Source organism: Galleria mellonella, unplaced genomic scaffold (assembly GCF_026898425.1).
Source record: "Galleria mellonella isolate WM207_F2 unplaced genomic scaffold, CSIRO_AGI_GalMel_v1 utg352, whole genome shotgun sequence".
Classification (NCBI taxonomy): Eukaryota; Metazoa; Arthropoda; class Insecta; order Lepidoptera; family Pyralidae; genus Galleria; species Galleria mellonella.
Window position 1 is genome coordinate 8,140,445 of NW_026442084.1, and position 14,697 is coordinate 8,155,141.

At 32.9% G+C, this 14,697-nt stretch overlaps 1 protein-coding gene across 1 annotated transcript; it reads left to right on the forward strand.

Annotated features, from left to right (window-relative positions):
* Positions 1-4,839: 4,839 nt before the first annotated feature.
* LOC113513906 (facilitated trehalose transporter Tret1-like) lies at positions 4,840-13,770 on the forward strand. Its single transcript, XM_052897103.1, has 3 exons — positions 4,840-5,044; positions 8,661-8,796; positions 11,457-13,770. The coding sequence occupies exons 1-3, from the start codon at positions 5,009-5,011 to the stop codon at positions 12,713-12,715; spliced, it is 1,431 nt and encodes a 476-aa protein (XP_052753063.1). The 5' UTR covers positions 4,840-5,008; the 3' UTR covers positions 12,716-13,770.
* The last annotated feature ends 927 nt before the right edge of the window (positions 13,771-14,697 follow it).

Genomic DNA, 14,697 nt, shown 5'->3' on the forward strand with positions numbered 1-14,697 from the left:
AGTATAAAATTTCTGTAACATGCTCAATAAAGAATAAATAACTCACTGTACTGCTCATGTCTATAGGCGACGGTTACCACTTTCCATCAGGTGGGCCGTCAGCTTGTTTGCCATTCTAAGTTGTATAAAAAAAAATGTTTGCCACTGTTTAAATAACAAGTTTTTTTTGCACAGGAAAATATATTTGTTTATAAATCGTTGCCTTAATAAATATTACCATTTTTTTTGCACAACAACGAGATAAACTTTGTGTTATTTACATTCAGATGCGTTATCGGTATAATTTATAATTTAGTTACAAAGACCGCCTTGTAAAAATGTACATACGCTTTCCGTATTTATGCACACTCGTACGTAACGATAAAACAAAGAGTAAGCCTTATATGTATACTATGTAAGTAGGTAATGTAAGACGCACACCGACGGTCAACCGTCAATAACTTCTAACTAACATTACAAAATTTTACACGAGTCCCAGAAGAAATCGTAATTCTAAATTAATTTCCAAATATGATGAAATCAAAAAGTAAAATTGTTGATTTTCAATCGACTTTAAGAAGTAGGAGGTTCTGAATTCGGTAAAATTTTTGTCTTATTTTTGTTACTCCATAACTGCGTGAGTTGTAAACCAATTTGGAAAATTATTTTTTTATCTGAAAAATTGTACTTGTGTATCGATTTCATAGAAATTTTATTAAAAGCGGTTTAGTCATTTAGATTTGAAATTAAAAAAAAAAAAAAACTGGTTTTTCTACGACGAAAGTTAATTCTTTTTGTAAAACAATGTTAAATGATTATATTTTTTAATATACTAGTATTAATGTAAAAATTATTTCTCTACCGCTTGACGCTCTACTGCTTGTCGTTCTATCAAAACTTAGGAACACTTTGTATGGGATAAAATTACGTTTTAAATTTTTCAGAAAATTTTACTCATCATAAAAACATTCCTCGAACTTAAATGGGGTTTTTAAATAATAAATAAGTTTTTTTTAATATTTAAAGGCTTTTACCTTCTTCAGGTGTATCAGTCCTATCGTACCCTGAACCGATTTCTCAAACAAAACTTTATCTACTTTCCCTAGACGCGGAAAGAGAAGAATTAATGGACATCAATAATTTACAGAGATGCTCAAAAATTTCTGGTTTAAGTGATTTGGTCCAGTAGTTCTCACATTTTGTGCTTAATAAAACATTTAGCGATTGTTTGTTGTTTTTCTTGTATCAGATCTAATTATGAGATATAAAAGTTAGTAAAAAATTCTAAGGCTGTTTTATAAATGTCAGTTACGGGGTGTTGATTGTTAAGTATCAATTCAAGATTAATCAGAATGGGTATACCAAGCGAAAACCCAGTGATAGTGATCATAAAACCTCAGATATACTAGTAAGAAACAGAGCGCCTTGTGTGAATTGCGCAATGATTTACATTATCAACCGCCTTCAAGAACAAGGCTTCCAAATCGGTTGTCTTTTCTATGTTTGTAACCTCGTAACTCTCTCAGTTGTACACCGATTTGAAAAATTATTTTTTATCTGAAGGATCTTTATTTACAGATGGAAATTTAATCAAAATTGGTTCAGTAATTTATTCTTTAAATCACCATAAGTAGTTCTGTCTTTTTTTTTTGTTTGGACACCAATCATGTATTACAATCGTGTGGAATACGTATGGAAATCTCAATTTTTACAACTATCCGCCAGAAGCGCTGTTAAGTTTTCAATACGTAAGTTTACAAATTATTGGCGACGTAAAAGTGAACACGAAACGTAAACCTTTGTACAAATTATAATGGATTTAAATGGGAGACAGGCATGACAGATGTATGTATTGACATCGTTTTTAAATACACCTACTAACAAAAAATGGACTCAAATTGTCCAAAATAAATTAATGAAATTATGTATTGTTATTAGGTTTTGTACGTTTCGAGAAATCACTGTTTCATGAACAATAAACCAAAATAATAAATTCAGAATAACAGCGTCTAGAATCGACTCCAATATCTAACAAAATACTTTAATTTGTGTAACTTAGAATGGCAAACAAACTGGCGGCCCACCTGATGGAAAGTGGTAACCGTCGCCTATAGACATGAGCAGTACTGTAGACATAACAGAGTATACTGTTTCGCCCATGATACCCCCCATGCGTTGCCATTCCTGATGACTCAGGTGTTATTCCTCTGTACCCTGTAAATTCACCGCCATATCTCACTCTTCAAACCGAAACATAGCCATGCAAACACAACTGCTTCACGGTAGAAACACGAATGGGACAGAGTTGGCCAAGCAAACGACTTTTGTACAAAGTCTCCCTCTGCTACATACTGTGTATATATAATTTGGCGACCCCCAATAAAGCGTTAAGGGCAATGTTATCAGATATCAAATGATGTAATAACCTTTCGGGAAACACAAGAAAAATGAGATGATTACGGTAATACGTACTCTGATAAGGCAGTACCGATAACTGAATAGAAACAAGCACTGTAAACATTGTTTTTAAAATGCGTCACGTTTTTTTCATTAACTGGTGATTCGACCTGGCTTCACACGGGTAGACAGAGTTTTCGAAAATAATATATAGCCTATGCTCAGCGTCATAATCATATCAGGCATTATCTGCCCACTATTAAACATAGGACCCCCATAGACTGCCATAAGGAGCGATCCCGAAACCACCTGTTATGTTAGTATATAACAGGTGTAGAATAGTGACATATTTTTCTCATTTAACCCTACTGGACACACAATGGTGGGGACAGGTGGAAAAATAATTCCACTTCCCCTCAGGGGGGAAAGTTGGTAGAGAAAAGTAGAAATGGCCGCTTTCTCCAGGTGTATTTGTAATGTCCATTTTATGTTGCAATATTGAGCGTTCTTTATCTGTAGAGACAATAACTGAAATGTCATCTGCGAAAAGTATTGTTTTATTATTTATTATGTCACCAAGATCATTTATATATACTAGAAATAATAGCGGTCCAAGTACGCTTCCTTGAGGGACTCCGTAACTATTGTACTCATATTTAGATCTATACATGTGTACCGTTGATTTAAAGTCTAGTTGTTGTATTTCCAATTCTGGGATAAAAAGAAATCTATTATTAATGTCTCTAATGTATTTGTTGACGTGTTTGGTTTATCATTATTTTGAGTTGTAGTATCCTTAGAATTTTTCCTCGTTTTTGGACAAAATTTAGATTTCGAATTTTTAGAAATGTCACATCTATTTATAAACTTGTTAATGCTATTTTATGATAAAAATTGTAATTTATAATCAATATAATCGATGCATAAATTAATCTTGGTACATTTATAACGAAGAAGGTTGTGTTTTTGCCTAATTTTTTGGCATAGTAATAACAGGATCACTGACATCACTTGATTTGTATTGGTTCATCCTTTATTCATTTGTAACTATAACAAATTATACTTTTCTTCTTTGAACAATTTTATTTCCTTACTTTCCAATTACACTTATAATTTATAGCTCTCAGGCATCAATACAGTAGAGTGTCTCGGTCACTATTGAACTGAATATTCTGTTTTTATACTCCTATAACCAAGTTTGAGTACACGAATGCTTTTTCCCTTAAATCAAATGGGCGCTCGTGGGCTCGCTCATAGTTTCACAACTTTATATATTTATTCTATTTATTTTATTACAACTTTCTAGTAATAACTAAGTATTATAAATTAACTTACTTATAATCATGTTGAACCTTAACATTGTGCAATGGTTAATTTAATAATGTGTTCTAGTAAAAATACTGAACAGTCATTTGAATATCTTATTTTTCTTTTACATAAAGTGAACAAAACAATTTTAATTGAATTAATTAGAATTGTTTTGTGTATTATAAAATATTAATATTGATTAATTTGTAAGTTTGCTACATTCAAATACTAATACTTCTGTTTGTAGCAAAAGGAAATACAATCACTTATTTAAATCATTTAAATAGAAATAATAGTCAAATGAGAATCTTAATTTCTGTTTGTAGCGAAAGGAAATACAATCACCTAATTCATTTTTTTAAATAGAAATAATAGTCAAATGAGAATATTAATTTCCGTTCGCACAATCACCTAATTTATTTAAATAGAATAATAGTCAAATGAGAATCCTAATTTCTGTTGGTAGCAAAAGGAAATAGAATCACCTAATTTATTTAAATAGAAATAATAGTCAAATGAGAATCCTAATAAGTTTTTCTAGCAAAAGGGAATACAATCACTTATTTAATTTATTTAAATACAAATAATAGTCAAATGAGAATCCCAATTTCCGTTTCTGGCAAAAGTAAATACAATCACTTATTTAGGTTTATAGCAAGTTAACTTTATGATTTAATAGAAAATCATTTGCGTTTAAAAAAATATTTTATAAAGGTACTACCAAGTTAACTTTTCTCGTTCACAGCTACAGATAATGACGCTTACGCCAATATATATAATTAAAATAATATATTCGTGTAATTATAGTACAATTTTTAAAATAGTTTCAAATTATAATTTAATGTCTTTTTATTTAAATAAGAATTATTATTTATTGGGATAATTCTTTTTTTTTTATACAACTTAGAATGGCAAACAAGCTGACGGCCCACCTGATGTAAAGTGGTACCCAAGCAAACGATTTTTGTACAAAGTCTCCTTCTGGTAATTCAAACAGACGATACCTAAATGGCCAATATATGTATAGTTTTTTTTTTTTAAGATACGTTAAACAGATGGCACTACAGTCCGCCAATTATATTTAGATATGAATGGATGGCACATTGACAAGTTGTAGCGCACATTAGCTATATATATTTTATATATATAATTACCATACACACGTGCACGGCTCAGTTATTGTCATGTCTTGATAAAGCAACATCTCGTTACAACGAAAATAATGTACATCAGTCCTCTCTACAAATCAGCTCGTAGAAATACATTTTAAATGTTTTCCTGCCTAATAAATAATAGTATTATAATAAAAATATAATAATTAATAATGGTGCTTCAGTGTTTTAGTCCATTTGTGAAACAAGTAAGTTTTTTTTTTTATTTTATTTTATTAATAAACGACGGAAGTAAGCGCAACGTGTCCATTTAAAATTAGAATCAAAGAGATGAATTTTGTTAAACTGTGAAATTGTGAAACTATTACGAATTCTTTTATTACTTTGTTTATAATTAATCCTTTCCATCCAAAGGTTGCCTGGAAGAGATCGCTTTTAGCGATAAGATCGCCCATGTGGTTCATAAACCTAAAAGCAAATAGAAATTTCGTTGTTACAACTCTTAGATTACGCTCAGGACATTATCCAAATGCAAAATTCGCTTTTCTTATGAAAAAAGTTAATAATCCGAATTGTGATGTTTGTAACACATTGGATGATGTTCACCATATGATATCCGAATGTACGAAATACAAAACACAAATATAGTCTCAATAGACAGGAGATTGGTTTATTTTCAAATATACTCGCAGAGCCACATTCCGGAATGGCAAAATCTTTAATTACTATATTTTTGTATCAATAATTCCCTTTATCAAAATAGACTACTAAGACATTATTATGTATTATTTATTTATGTATCAATGTTTTAAGTATGTGAGGTATTTTATAAAATTACGGTACGATGAGGCTGACATATCCTTACAGGATAAAAGCCTCTAAATAAAAAAGATTAAAAAAAAAGATCGCCCATTGTTTTCACATTGTGATTATTTTTTGTAATTGTTTGTCGTGAAATTACTGGGTACAGAGGAATAACACCTGAGTCCTCAGGAATGGCAACGCATGGGGGGTATCATGGACGAAACAGTATACTCCGTTATGTCCATGGTACTGCTCATGTCAATAGGCGACGGTTACCACTTTCCATCAGGTGGGCCGTCAGCTTGTTTGCCATTCTAAGTTGTGTAAAAAAAAGGAGCAAAATCCTATTAATATTATAGATTTTGTAAGGAAGAATAGATGAATGTCTGTTACTCTTTCACGCAAAAACTACTGAACGGATTTGAATGAAATTTGGTATACGAGTAGGTTATATTCTAACTTAGCACATACAATACTTTATATAATAAATAAAAAACACAGCCACATATAATTTCTGTTCTATCGTCGGATTTTGAATTATTATATCCTAGCCATTTTAACTTACATAAAATCATTAATTTGGTTGGTCAGGTTGGTTTGGTCATTTGGAGAGGATGTATGAAAGAAGAATTACGAAAGAGCTTCATCGAGCAATAATGAATGGAGATGTCGGTAGGGGCCGCCCTAGACGGACGTATGTCGACCAAATAGGCGACGTGCTGAAAAAGGGCCAAATTAAAAGTACCCGTAACTGGCGAGCATGTATGAAAAGATTGATAAATGTGGTAGAAGCGAAAGAGGTTTGTTTGAATCGAAGCATTTGGCGTTCCATTGTTTCTGCCTACCTTAATGGGAGACAGGCGTGACAGATATGTATGTATGTATGAAAATCATTAATATAAATAGAATTTAGTTGTTAGAAATAACTACATTCCATACAAGTTACCCAGTATCCAATTATTTACAAGTTAATTACTACATAATCATTACAAAAGTAGTCTAAGCATACAATAAGTAACAGAATTTCCTGTATTGATAATTGTGCAAAAATTGGCCAAGTATAAGTACTCGTAATAGAACTAACATATTCTAAAACACATTTAGTAAAATCAATCAATCATCTTTATATACTGAGGCAAAGCCACGTTAACTTACAACTTACAGTGAATTTACAGGGTACAGAGGAATAACGCCTGAGTCCTCAGTAATGGCAACGCATAGGAGTACCATGGGCGAAAGAGTATACTCTGTTATGTCCATGGTACTGCACATGTCTATAGGCGACGGTTACCACTTTCCATCAGGTGGTCCATCAGCTTGTTTGCCATTCTAAATTGCATAAAAAAAAAACTAGTATAAAATGTATATACTCGTTGTATAAATGACGAGCTTATACAAGACTTATACAGAGCATTATCTGCCAGTCGATCTTTATGTAAACAGAAATGTAATAATGCTGTGCGAAGTATCTGTTAAACATATAATCAGTTACAATATGCACCTCAATTACTATACCGATAATATCTATACATTGAGCAAATATACGTATATATATATAATACCCTTGATCTTTCAATTAATATAAATACGACTCACATACATAAATATATCACGTCTTATACTGATATAATATACATAGTGAAACTATATACTGTACTACATCTGTGCATAGAAGGTGTTTAAGGATTTTTTTTTATACAACTTAGAATGACAATCAAGCCGACGGTCCACCTGATGGAAAGCCTTTTCCTTTCCCATGGGTGTTGTAAAAGGCGACTAAAGGAGGGCGAGGAATGAGCATCAGAGTCCCTTTTGAAACATCACCAAAACCGAACTGCGGTTGCCAATCCGCCTGCCAAACGTGGCAATTACTGGCAAAAGTTTCCAAGGAACAGGCTTATGTTCAGAAGTTAACAGTAAAAGGCTGATATGATGATATTCATAAGATATATTTTAGCAGAGGGAGACTTTGTACAAAAGTCGTTTGCTTGGGTACCTCTGTCCCATTCGTGTTTCAACCGTAAAGCAGTTGTGTTTGCATGGCTGTGTTTCGGTTTGTAGGGTGGGATATGGTAGTGAATTTACTGGGTACAGAGGAATAACACCTGAGTCCTCAGGAATGGCAACGCATGGGGGGTATCATGGGCGAAACAGTATACTCTGTTATGTCGACGGTACTGCTCATGTCTATAGGCGACAGCTACCACTTTCCATCAGGTGGGCCGTCAGCTTGTTTGCCATTCTAACTTGTATAAAAAAAATCTAAGTATCTCCTCTTGTTACGCCAGCCATAAAATGATTTATTGTACCTAATTATGAAGCTTTTAAAGACTACTATTTTTAGACATTATCTTATTTTTTACGCCTAATTTCATAAATATCTAAATGGTCAAGTCCGTCTGTGCTATAAATATATTGATACTTTACGTCATTGTGACGTTAATGAAGTTGGATTTTTTTTAATGGGTGATAATGGAATGGTAACCCTTATCAAAATGGGCTCAACTTATATTTGTCTGCAGCGTTTCCAGATTAAGTATTTTTATTTGGCAATTTTAGATAAAAAAAAATTATGTTTGCAAAATTTTGAAAAAACGAAATTTCTGGAGCAATTTTTGATGTAAATTGAAATTTGGGTTATTTATTTAGAAATTTTAGGAAATAGTTTTAGCACTTGTAAACTTAAAAGAATGAGATATAAAAAAAGAGAGTGAAAAGTAGAAACGGAAAGACTATCCTTTTTTTCGTATCGATTTGCAGAAAAAATATTTTACGTTTGGGTAAAAATCAAAGTTGGCATCTGGTAACCTGTTTCTCTGGGAGAAATAGGTTACCAGATTCTCCCAATTCTTTACTTTCACCTTTTTTCCTTTGGATACCATAGCATTATCATCAACACCATTATCTGTCCACTGCTGGACATGGACCCCCTCTAGAGACTGCCTTAAGGAACGGTCCTAAAGCACTTGCATCCATTGACTCTCCCCAATGTATTTCAGGTCGTCACTCCATCTAGCATAGCATATGGTGTTATAATTTTATTAAATTTATCAATTCCAGTGCATCGTCACGATCGGTGTGACAATCAACATGGCGGGTATGGGGCTGGTGCTGGGATTCTCCACCGTGCTTCTTCCACAATTGAAGGAACCAGATTCTATAATACAAATAAACGACTCGTCCGGATCATGGATAGGTGAGGAAATACAATCCTTGTAATAAATTAGCATTGTATACATATAATCTTTATTGCACTTGTAAATTACATTGTTGATGCATTTATAAATATTGTGAGCAAGGGTGGACTTATCTCTGACAGAGATCTCTTCCAGTCAACCCAATGCAGTTAGAAAACATGTTGTTAGCGGGCAGCTGAAGTGCTACAAATATTAATATTTAGTGTACATAAACAAATGTACAGTTAAATAAAATATTAAGATACATAATAAAATATTACTTAAATACATATACTATAAATAAATATAATATCTACCTACTTATACAATGGATGTTAAAATAAATGAATATACTACCTACAATAAAAATTTAGTTTAATGATTTTAAAGTTTGACAGTTCAATTATAAAAATAAAAAATTAAGATTATGACTCAAAGGAAAGAAAATGTAACTTCAACCTTTTCTTGAAAGAGGTAATTGTATTATCTATCTATGTATTATCAAACAGACTTAGTTACTAGTTCTTTTAAATCGTAAATTTTTCATCATTGCACTGCTGAGTTCTGGATGTTGTTATCTGTTGGGAAGAACTAGCAAGAAACGCAACAGTTACTCTTTTTAAATTATGAGAAAATTCACATAAAAATCAATAATATATATATATATATAATAAATAATCTTTATTTCACTCTTTATTACAATATAGTTTGAAGTCACTAACTCCAGGTAGGTATGGAACCTGTGCTTCAGGCGTAAGTGCCCTTTTCCATATGTTGTTGTTTTTTTTATATTTTTAGTGAAACAATATGAAACAGAGAAGTAACAAAAACAAAAATTACAATGGAGTCCATAATTTTAGAGAAACAATAATTTATGGGTTCAGTGAAATTGTGATAAAAATGTATGCGTGTATGTGTGTGTGTGTGTGAATGCACGTGCGTATGTATGTGTGAGTGTGGGTGTGGAAATATCAAATTCGTAGAAAATACTATGTAAGGCAATTGACTATAAAGTGAAAGAGCTACATGTATTTATTTTTCTAATATTATCAAATTTTAATTAGAGGATATCTGTATATGGGATATACTTAAGAAAAATTCATGTAAGGAGTTAATAATACTTATAAATGCCAAATTATTATTTAAAAATTTTATCTGTCCGTCTGTCTGTATATATGTTTGTTCCGGATCGTGCTTAAACCACTACACCCACTTGGATGCGGTTTTTACACTTGTGTTCCAGAAAGTCTGACTTAAAATCTAGTGTATGTTTCATCTTAATCCATCTAGAATTGATATATTGCATTGCTCTATTTCTGAAACCAACGCGAACGAAGTAGGGGGCAAAAAGCTAGTATTGAATAACAATATATATACCTAATATACCCTGAAAAATTGCTGATACTAAAACCAAGCTAACTATTGTAAGCGAACAATAAACAGATTGAAAAATGACAATAACACTTCGAAAAACTAAATAACCGTAACGTGTACCTATTAAAATGTAAAATGTTACAAATCTTATGCAAATACTTTAAAATTATATTCAAAAATATTTTAAAAGCAATATTTTAATAATGCAAACACAAACAAATATTGCTTAGCAATAGACAGTTAACGGCTGAAATGAAATGAAATGAACTGTTTAGTGAAAAAAGACAGCAACTGCTTTTGTAACCAAATTAATAATTATTATTATTTATTTATTCCAAAAACTCCATTGTCCATTCTGTTAGTTACAGTTTGCTTGATCTATGTTAATGTTAATATGACTAGTAATACACTATTTTATTTTAAAATGAAGCTAATGCACCGATTTACCAGAGGGAGACTTTGTACAAAAGTCGATTGCTTGAGTACCTCTGTCCCATTTGTGTTTCAACCGTGAAGCGGTTGTGTTTGCATGGCTGTGTTTCGGTTTGAAGGGTGGGATATGGCGTGAATTTACTGGGTACAGAGGAATAACACCTGAGTCTTCAGGAATGGCAACGCATGGGGGGTATCATGGGTGAAACAGTATACTCTGTTATGTCCGTGGTACTGCTCATGTGTATAGGCGACGGTTACCACTTTCCATCAGGTGGGCCGTCAGCTTGTTTGCCATTCTAAGTTGTATAAAAAAAAATTTCGACAAGATATTTCATAGACATATTAATTTTTTTTTTTATAACACTCAAGTGGCTAACAAGAATATGGCCTATCTGATGATAAGCGATTATCATAGCCTGCAATATCAGGGGCATTACATGAAGGAACCTTTGCACCCCTTTTTTTTATAATTGTGAAATCCACTTTTGTTGAAACGAGCAATATTTCAGTTCCTTGCCCGCTCTTTTCAGTTGAAATTGCATTCCGAATGGGCAAGTAAGTAGAATCATAAAAAAATAACTATTAAAAAATCTTGTAAATTTCATCATCTTTTTTCATCAGCCTTTAACTGTACGCTGTATTTTGGCCGTAATTGCCACGTTTGGCAGGCGAATTGGCAACCGCAGCCAGGCTTTAGTGATGTTTTAAGAGGGACGCTGCTTCTCATCTCTCACCCTCCCTTTGTCAACTCTTACGACACCCACGGGATAGGAAGGGCTGGCCTATTCTACGCTAGGACCACACAGCCATAATTAAGTATTTTTATATTATTTAACAGTTTCATTAACAATGTATGTTTACATTGTTTCAGCTGCCATACCTGGATTTTCTATCGTCGTTGGAAACTTCACTATACCTTCAATAATGACCAAGTTTGGAAGAAAAGTAGCAATACTGGCCACCATAGCAGTCTCTGCTCTTGGGTGGTTATGCGTTGTTTTATCTAACAGCGTGGAACTAATGATCGCAGCTAGATTTATACAGGGCATCTCAATCGGCATGATCACAGTACTTGGACCAGTTATAATTGGGGAATGCACCAGCCCCAAAAATAGAGGTGCATTTTTGATGACGATAGCATTATCTATAGGCTTTGGAGTGTTTCTAATACACACAATTGGCATTTATTTGCATTGGCAGACGACTTCTTACATATGCATAGCTTTCGTGCTAGTAGATTTATTTATAGTAGTACTAACGCCAGAGACACCTAATTGGTTAGCGTCTCAAGGTAAACACGATGAATGTAGAAAAGTATTTAGATCCTTAAGGGGTGATAACGAAGACGAGGAATTAGAGAAAATGATAACAGCTAGTATAGTTGTAAATAAAGAAAAAGAAACGGAACACGAGCCTAAAACGTTTGTTAAAAGAATGGAAGCTAATTTACGTTATTTGAAAGCTACAGTTAAAGAGAGAGCGTTCTATAAGCCTGTATTAGTAATGTTGCATATTTACACGATGGCCCAATGGAGTGGTGTGAACATTGTCACCTCGTATACGATGGATTTAGTGGAAAACGTTATAGGACCTGAAGCCAACGTTGCTATAATGATAATATCTATAGATATACAGAGGTTAATTTCGAGCACAATCAGTTTAATAATAATAAGGAAGATTAGAAGGAGACTGTTGTTATTTATAACGGTGTCATTAGATTTAATAACGTTCATAGTTTTAGCTGGATACACGTATGCAAAACAGAATGATTTGTTGCCATACGATAGTCCTTATATAGGTATTGTGTTGATTCATATCCATGTGTTTTCCATAGTGACAGGAGCGATGCCATTATCATATGTGCTAGCTGGTGAACTTTATCCTATGCAATACAAGGGTTTGTGCGGAGGTATCAGTTCATTGTTTATGTCTTTAAATGTTTTTCTTGTTGTTAAAACTATACCTGTATTATTTAGTTCAATAGGGTTTCCATTCACATATTTATTATACGCGTGTGTGGTCGGTTACTGCTTATTTGTAACAAGTGTATTCTTGCCGGAAACCAAAGATAGAACATTGCAAGATATCGAGGAAGAGTTGAGAGGAAGGAAACTCTCTTTGACACATTAAAATTTTTAAGATCACATATGTATTGAGAGAATAAATTGTAAACAATGGTTCTGATAATGACCAGGTGGTCTACCATGAAATGAAATTCCGAATTTTCGGACTCAATTTCATGTTTTTGTTCGTACCAATATCGACCCAGTAAATGGAGTTTAACATTCCGTTCATCATAAATCCTATCCTAATAGTTCAGGGGAACGATATTTTAACATTTTTAATAATTTTAAACGGCGTGTATTATGTAATTTTAACATCAAATTTCTGTTTCGTTCGTCTCCGAAATTTCGGAAAATATTTCATGGTAAGCCCTCAGTTACTGAGAATCGTCTATGTAATACGAGTAATGACCGAACCGATCGAATATTCCAGAATTTTAAACCGTCCAGGTCATTAATGGTTGCCATTTATAAAAATTAATAGTTTATTAACATTTTCATCGTTTAATGCTTTTTCTTAGCCTGCTTTCTGCCTTCCATTTGTAATGTTGTTAACGTAATTTTGTAAGTGGGACAATTAAAACAATAACGGTACAGAACTTCTGTGAATTGGATAAAACATTCCTTTTTATGTTTCTATTTATAGTCACTAAACATAAATACATACTATAAAAATAATATTATCCACTCTGATTCATACAATGTTATTTATCACCACGCCCTAACACAGCCGGTCCGAAATAATCCCCCTATCCCTTCAGGTGGGGATATACAACAGTCTGAGACGTGGTTCGACCTGCTTACCGTCGTGGGTAACCCTCATACTATCCGGTGGACAGGAGACGGCGAAAGGCCGCTCCGTAAGTCCTTCCGCAGGTTTGGAGTACCGCCTGCACTCGCCCCATTTTTCATTCGGTGAAGCTGTATATATAGGCCATCTGCGTCCAACAGCATAGGGTAGTTTAAAACAACACATCCTAATAAATAAAGTGCCATAAGAAGTGTTTGTAAACATAATATTGTTAAATAATTAATATATAAACTTTGTTCTTCGATTGAATGCGTAAATTTATTTTTTTATAACTCTTAATTAAAATATAAATAAATATTCTTCGAGAGTTATTGTTTTGTTTAATTTCTTACAATAAAGTTATTTAAATGGGAACTAATTATGCTGGCTGAACAAACCCTTATTCACATGCAGGAGTATATTTACGTTAGATTTAGGTTTCAATAAGTAAATAACCTTGAAATGAACCATGAGATTTATTGTTATAATTTAATCTATTTCTGAGCTTATATACACATGTTAGAAATGTTAATATCGCGTTGTAGCACACAGATACAAATATAACAACTCCATCTAGTGATCAACGTGAGGAGTATTTCTGTTGTTCCCATGGTTACAGCATTTAACTCGATACGGATTATACACTGGCTCTAACCAACAGGTACCTTTCCGTCAGTCCTAAACTCCAGTCCTGAATATTCCAATATCTATATTTAATGCTCTAAAATTTAAAATTAAAGTTTAAATCAATAATAAGATTATGTTCCCAAAAAAAACCTATTTCAAAACCTGGAAGAGATCGCTCTTAGCGATAAGGTCACCCATTGTTTTCTCATTGTGATTATTTCTTGTAATTGTTTATATTTATAATAAGTTTACTATTGTAATCTTTTGGAGGAAACAATTAAGAGTGTGTATCAATTTTGTTAAAATTAATTATTTTGATTTGAAACTAAACTACAGCTAACAATTGATGCGTAAAACGCATCTTTATTATTATTTTTCATAGATATATGTATGTAATTTGACAGTGGCATACAGTTGTATGATCCCATATATTGCCGTGTTAAGACCGTGTATATATATATTCAGTGGTACCTCGATATACGAGTGCCCTAATATACCAGTTTTTTTTTATGGGTGTAAATGGTATGGTAACCCCGCCTGCGCTAACGGGATACGCTGGCGGAGCACCAGTGAAGGGTGATAGGTGAGAATGAAAACAGGCCAGTTAGCCCATCATAATGAATTCATCAGGA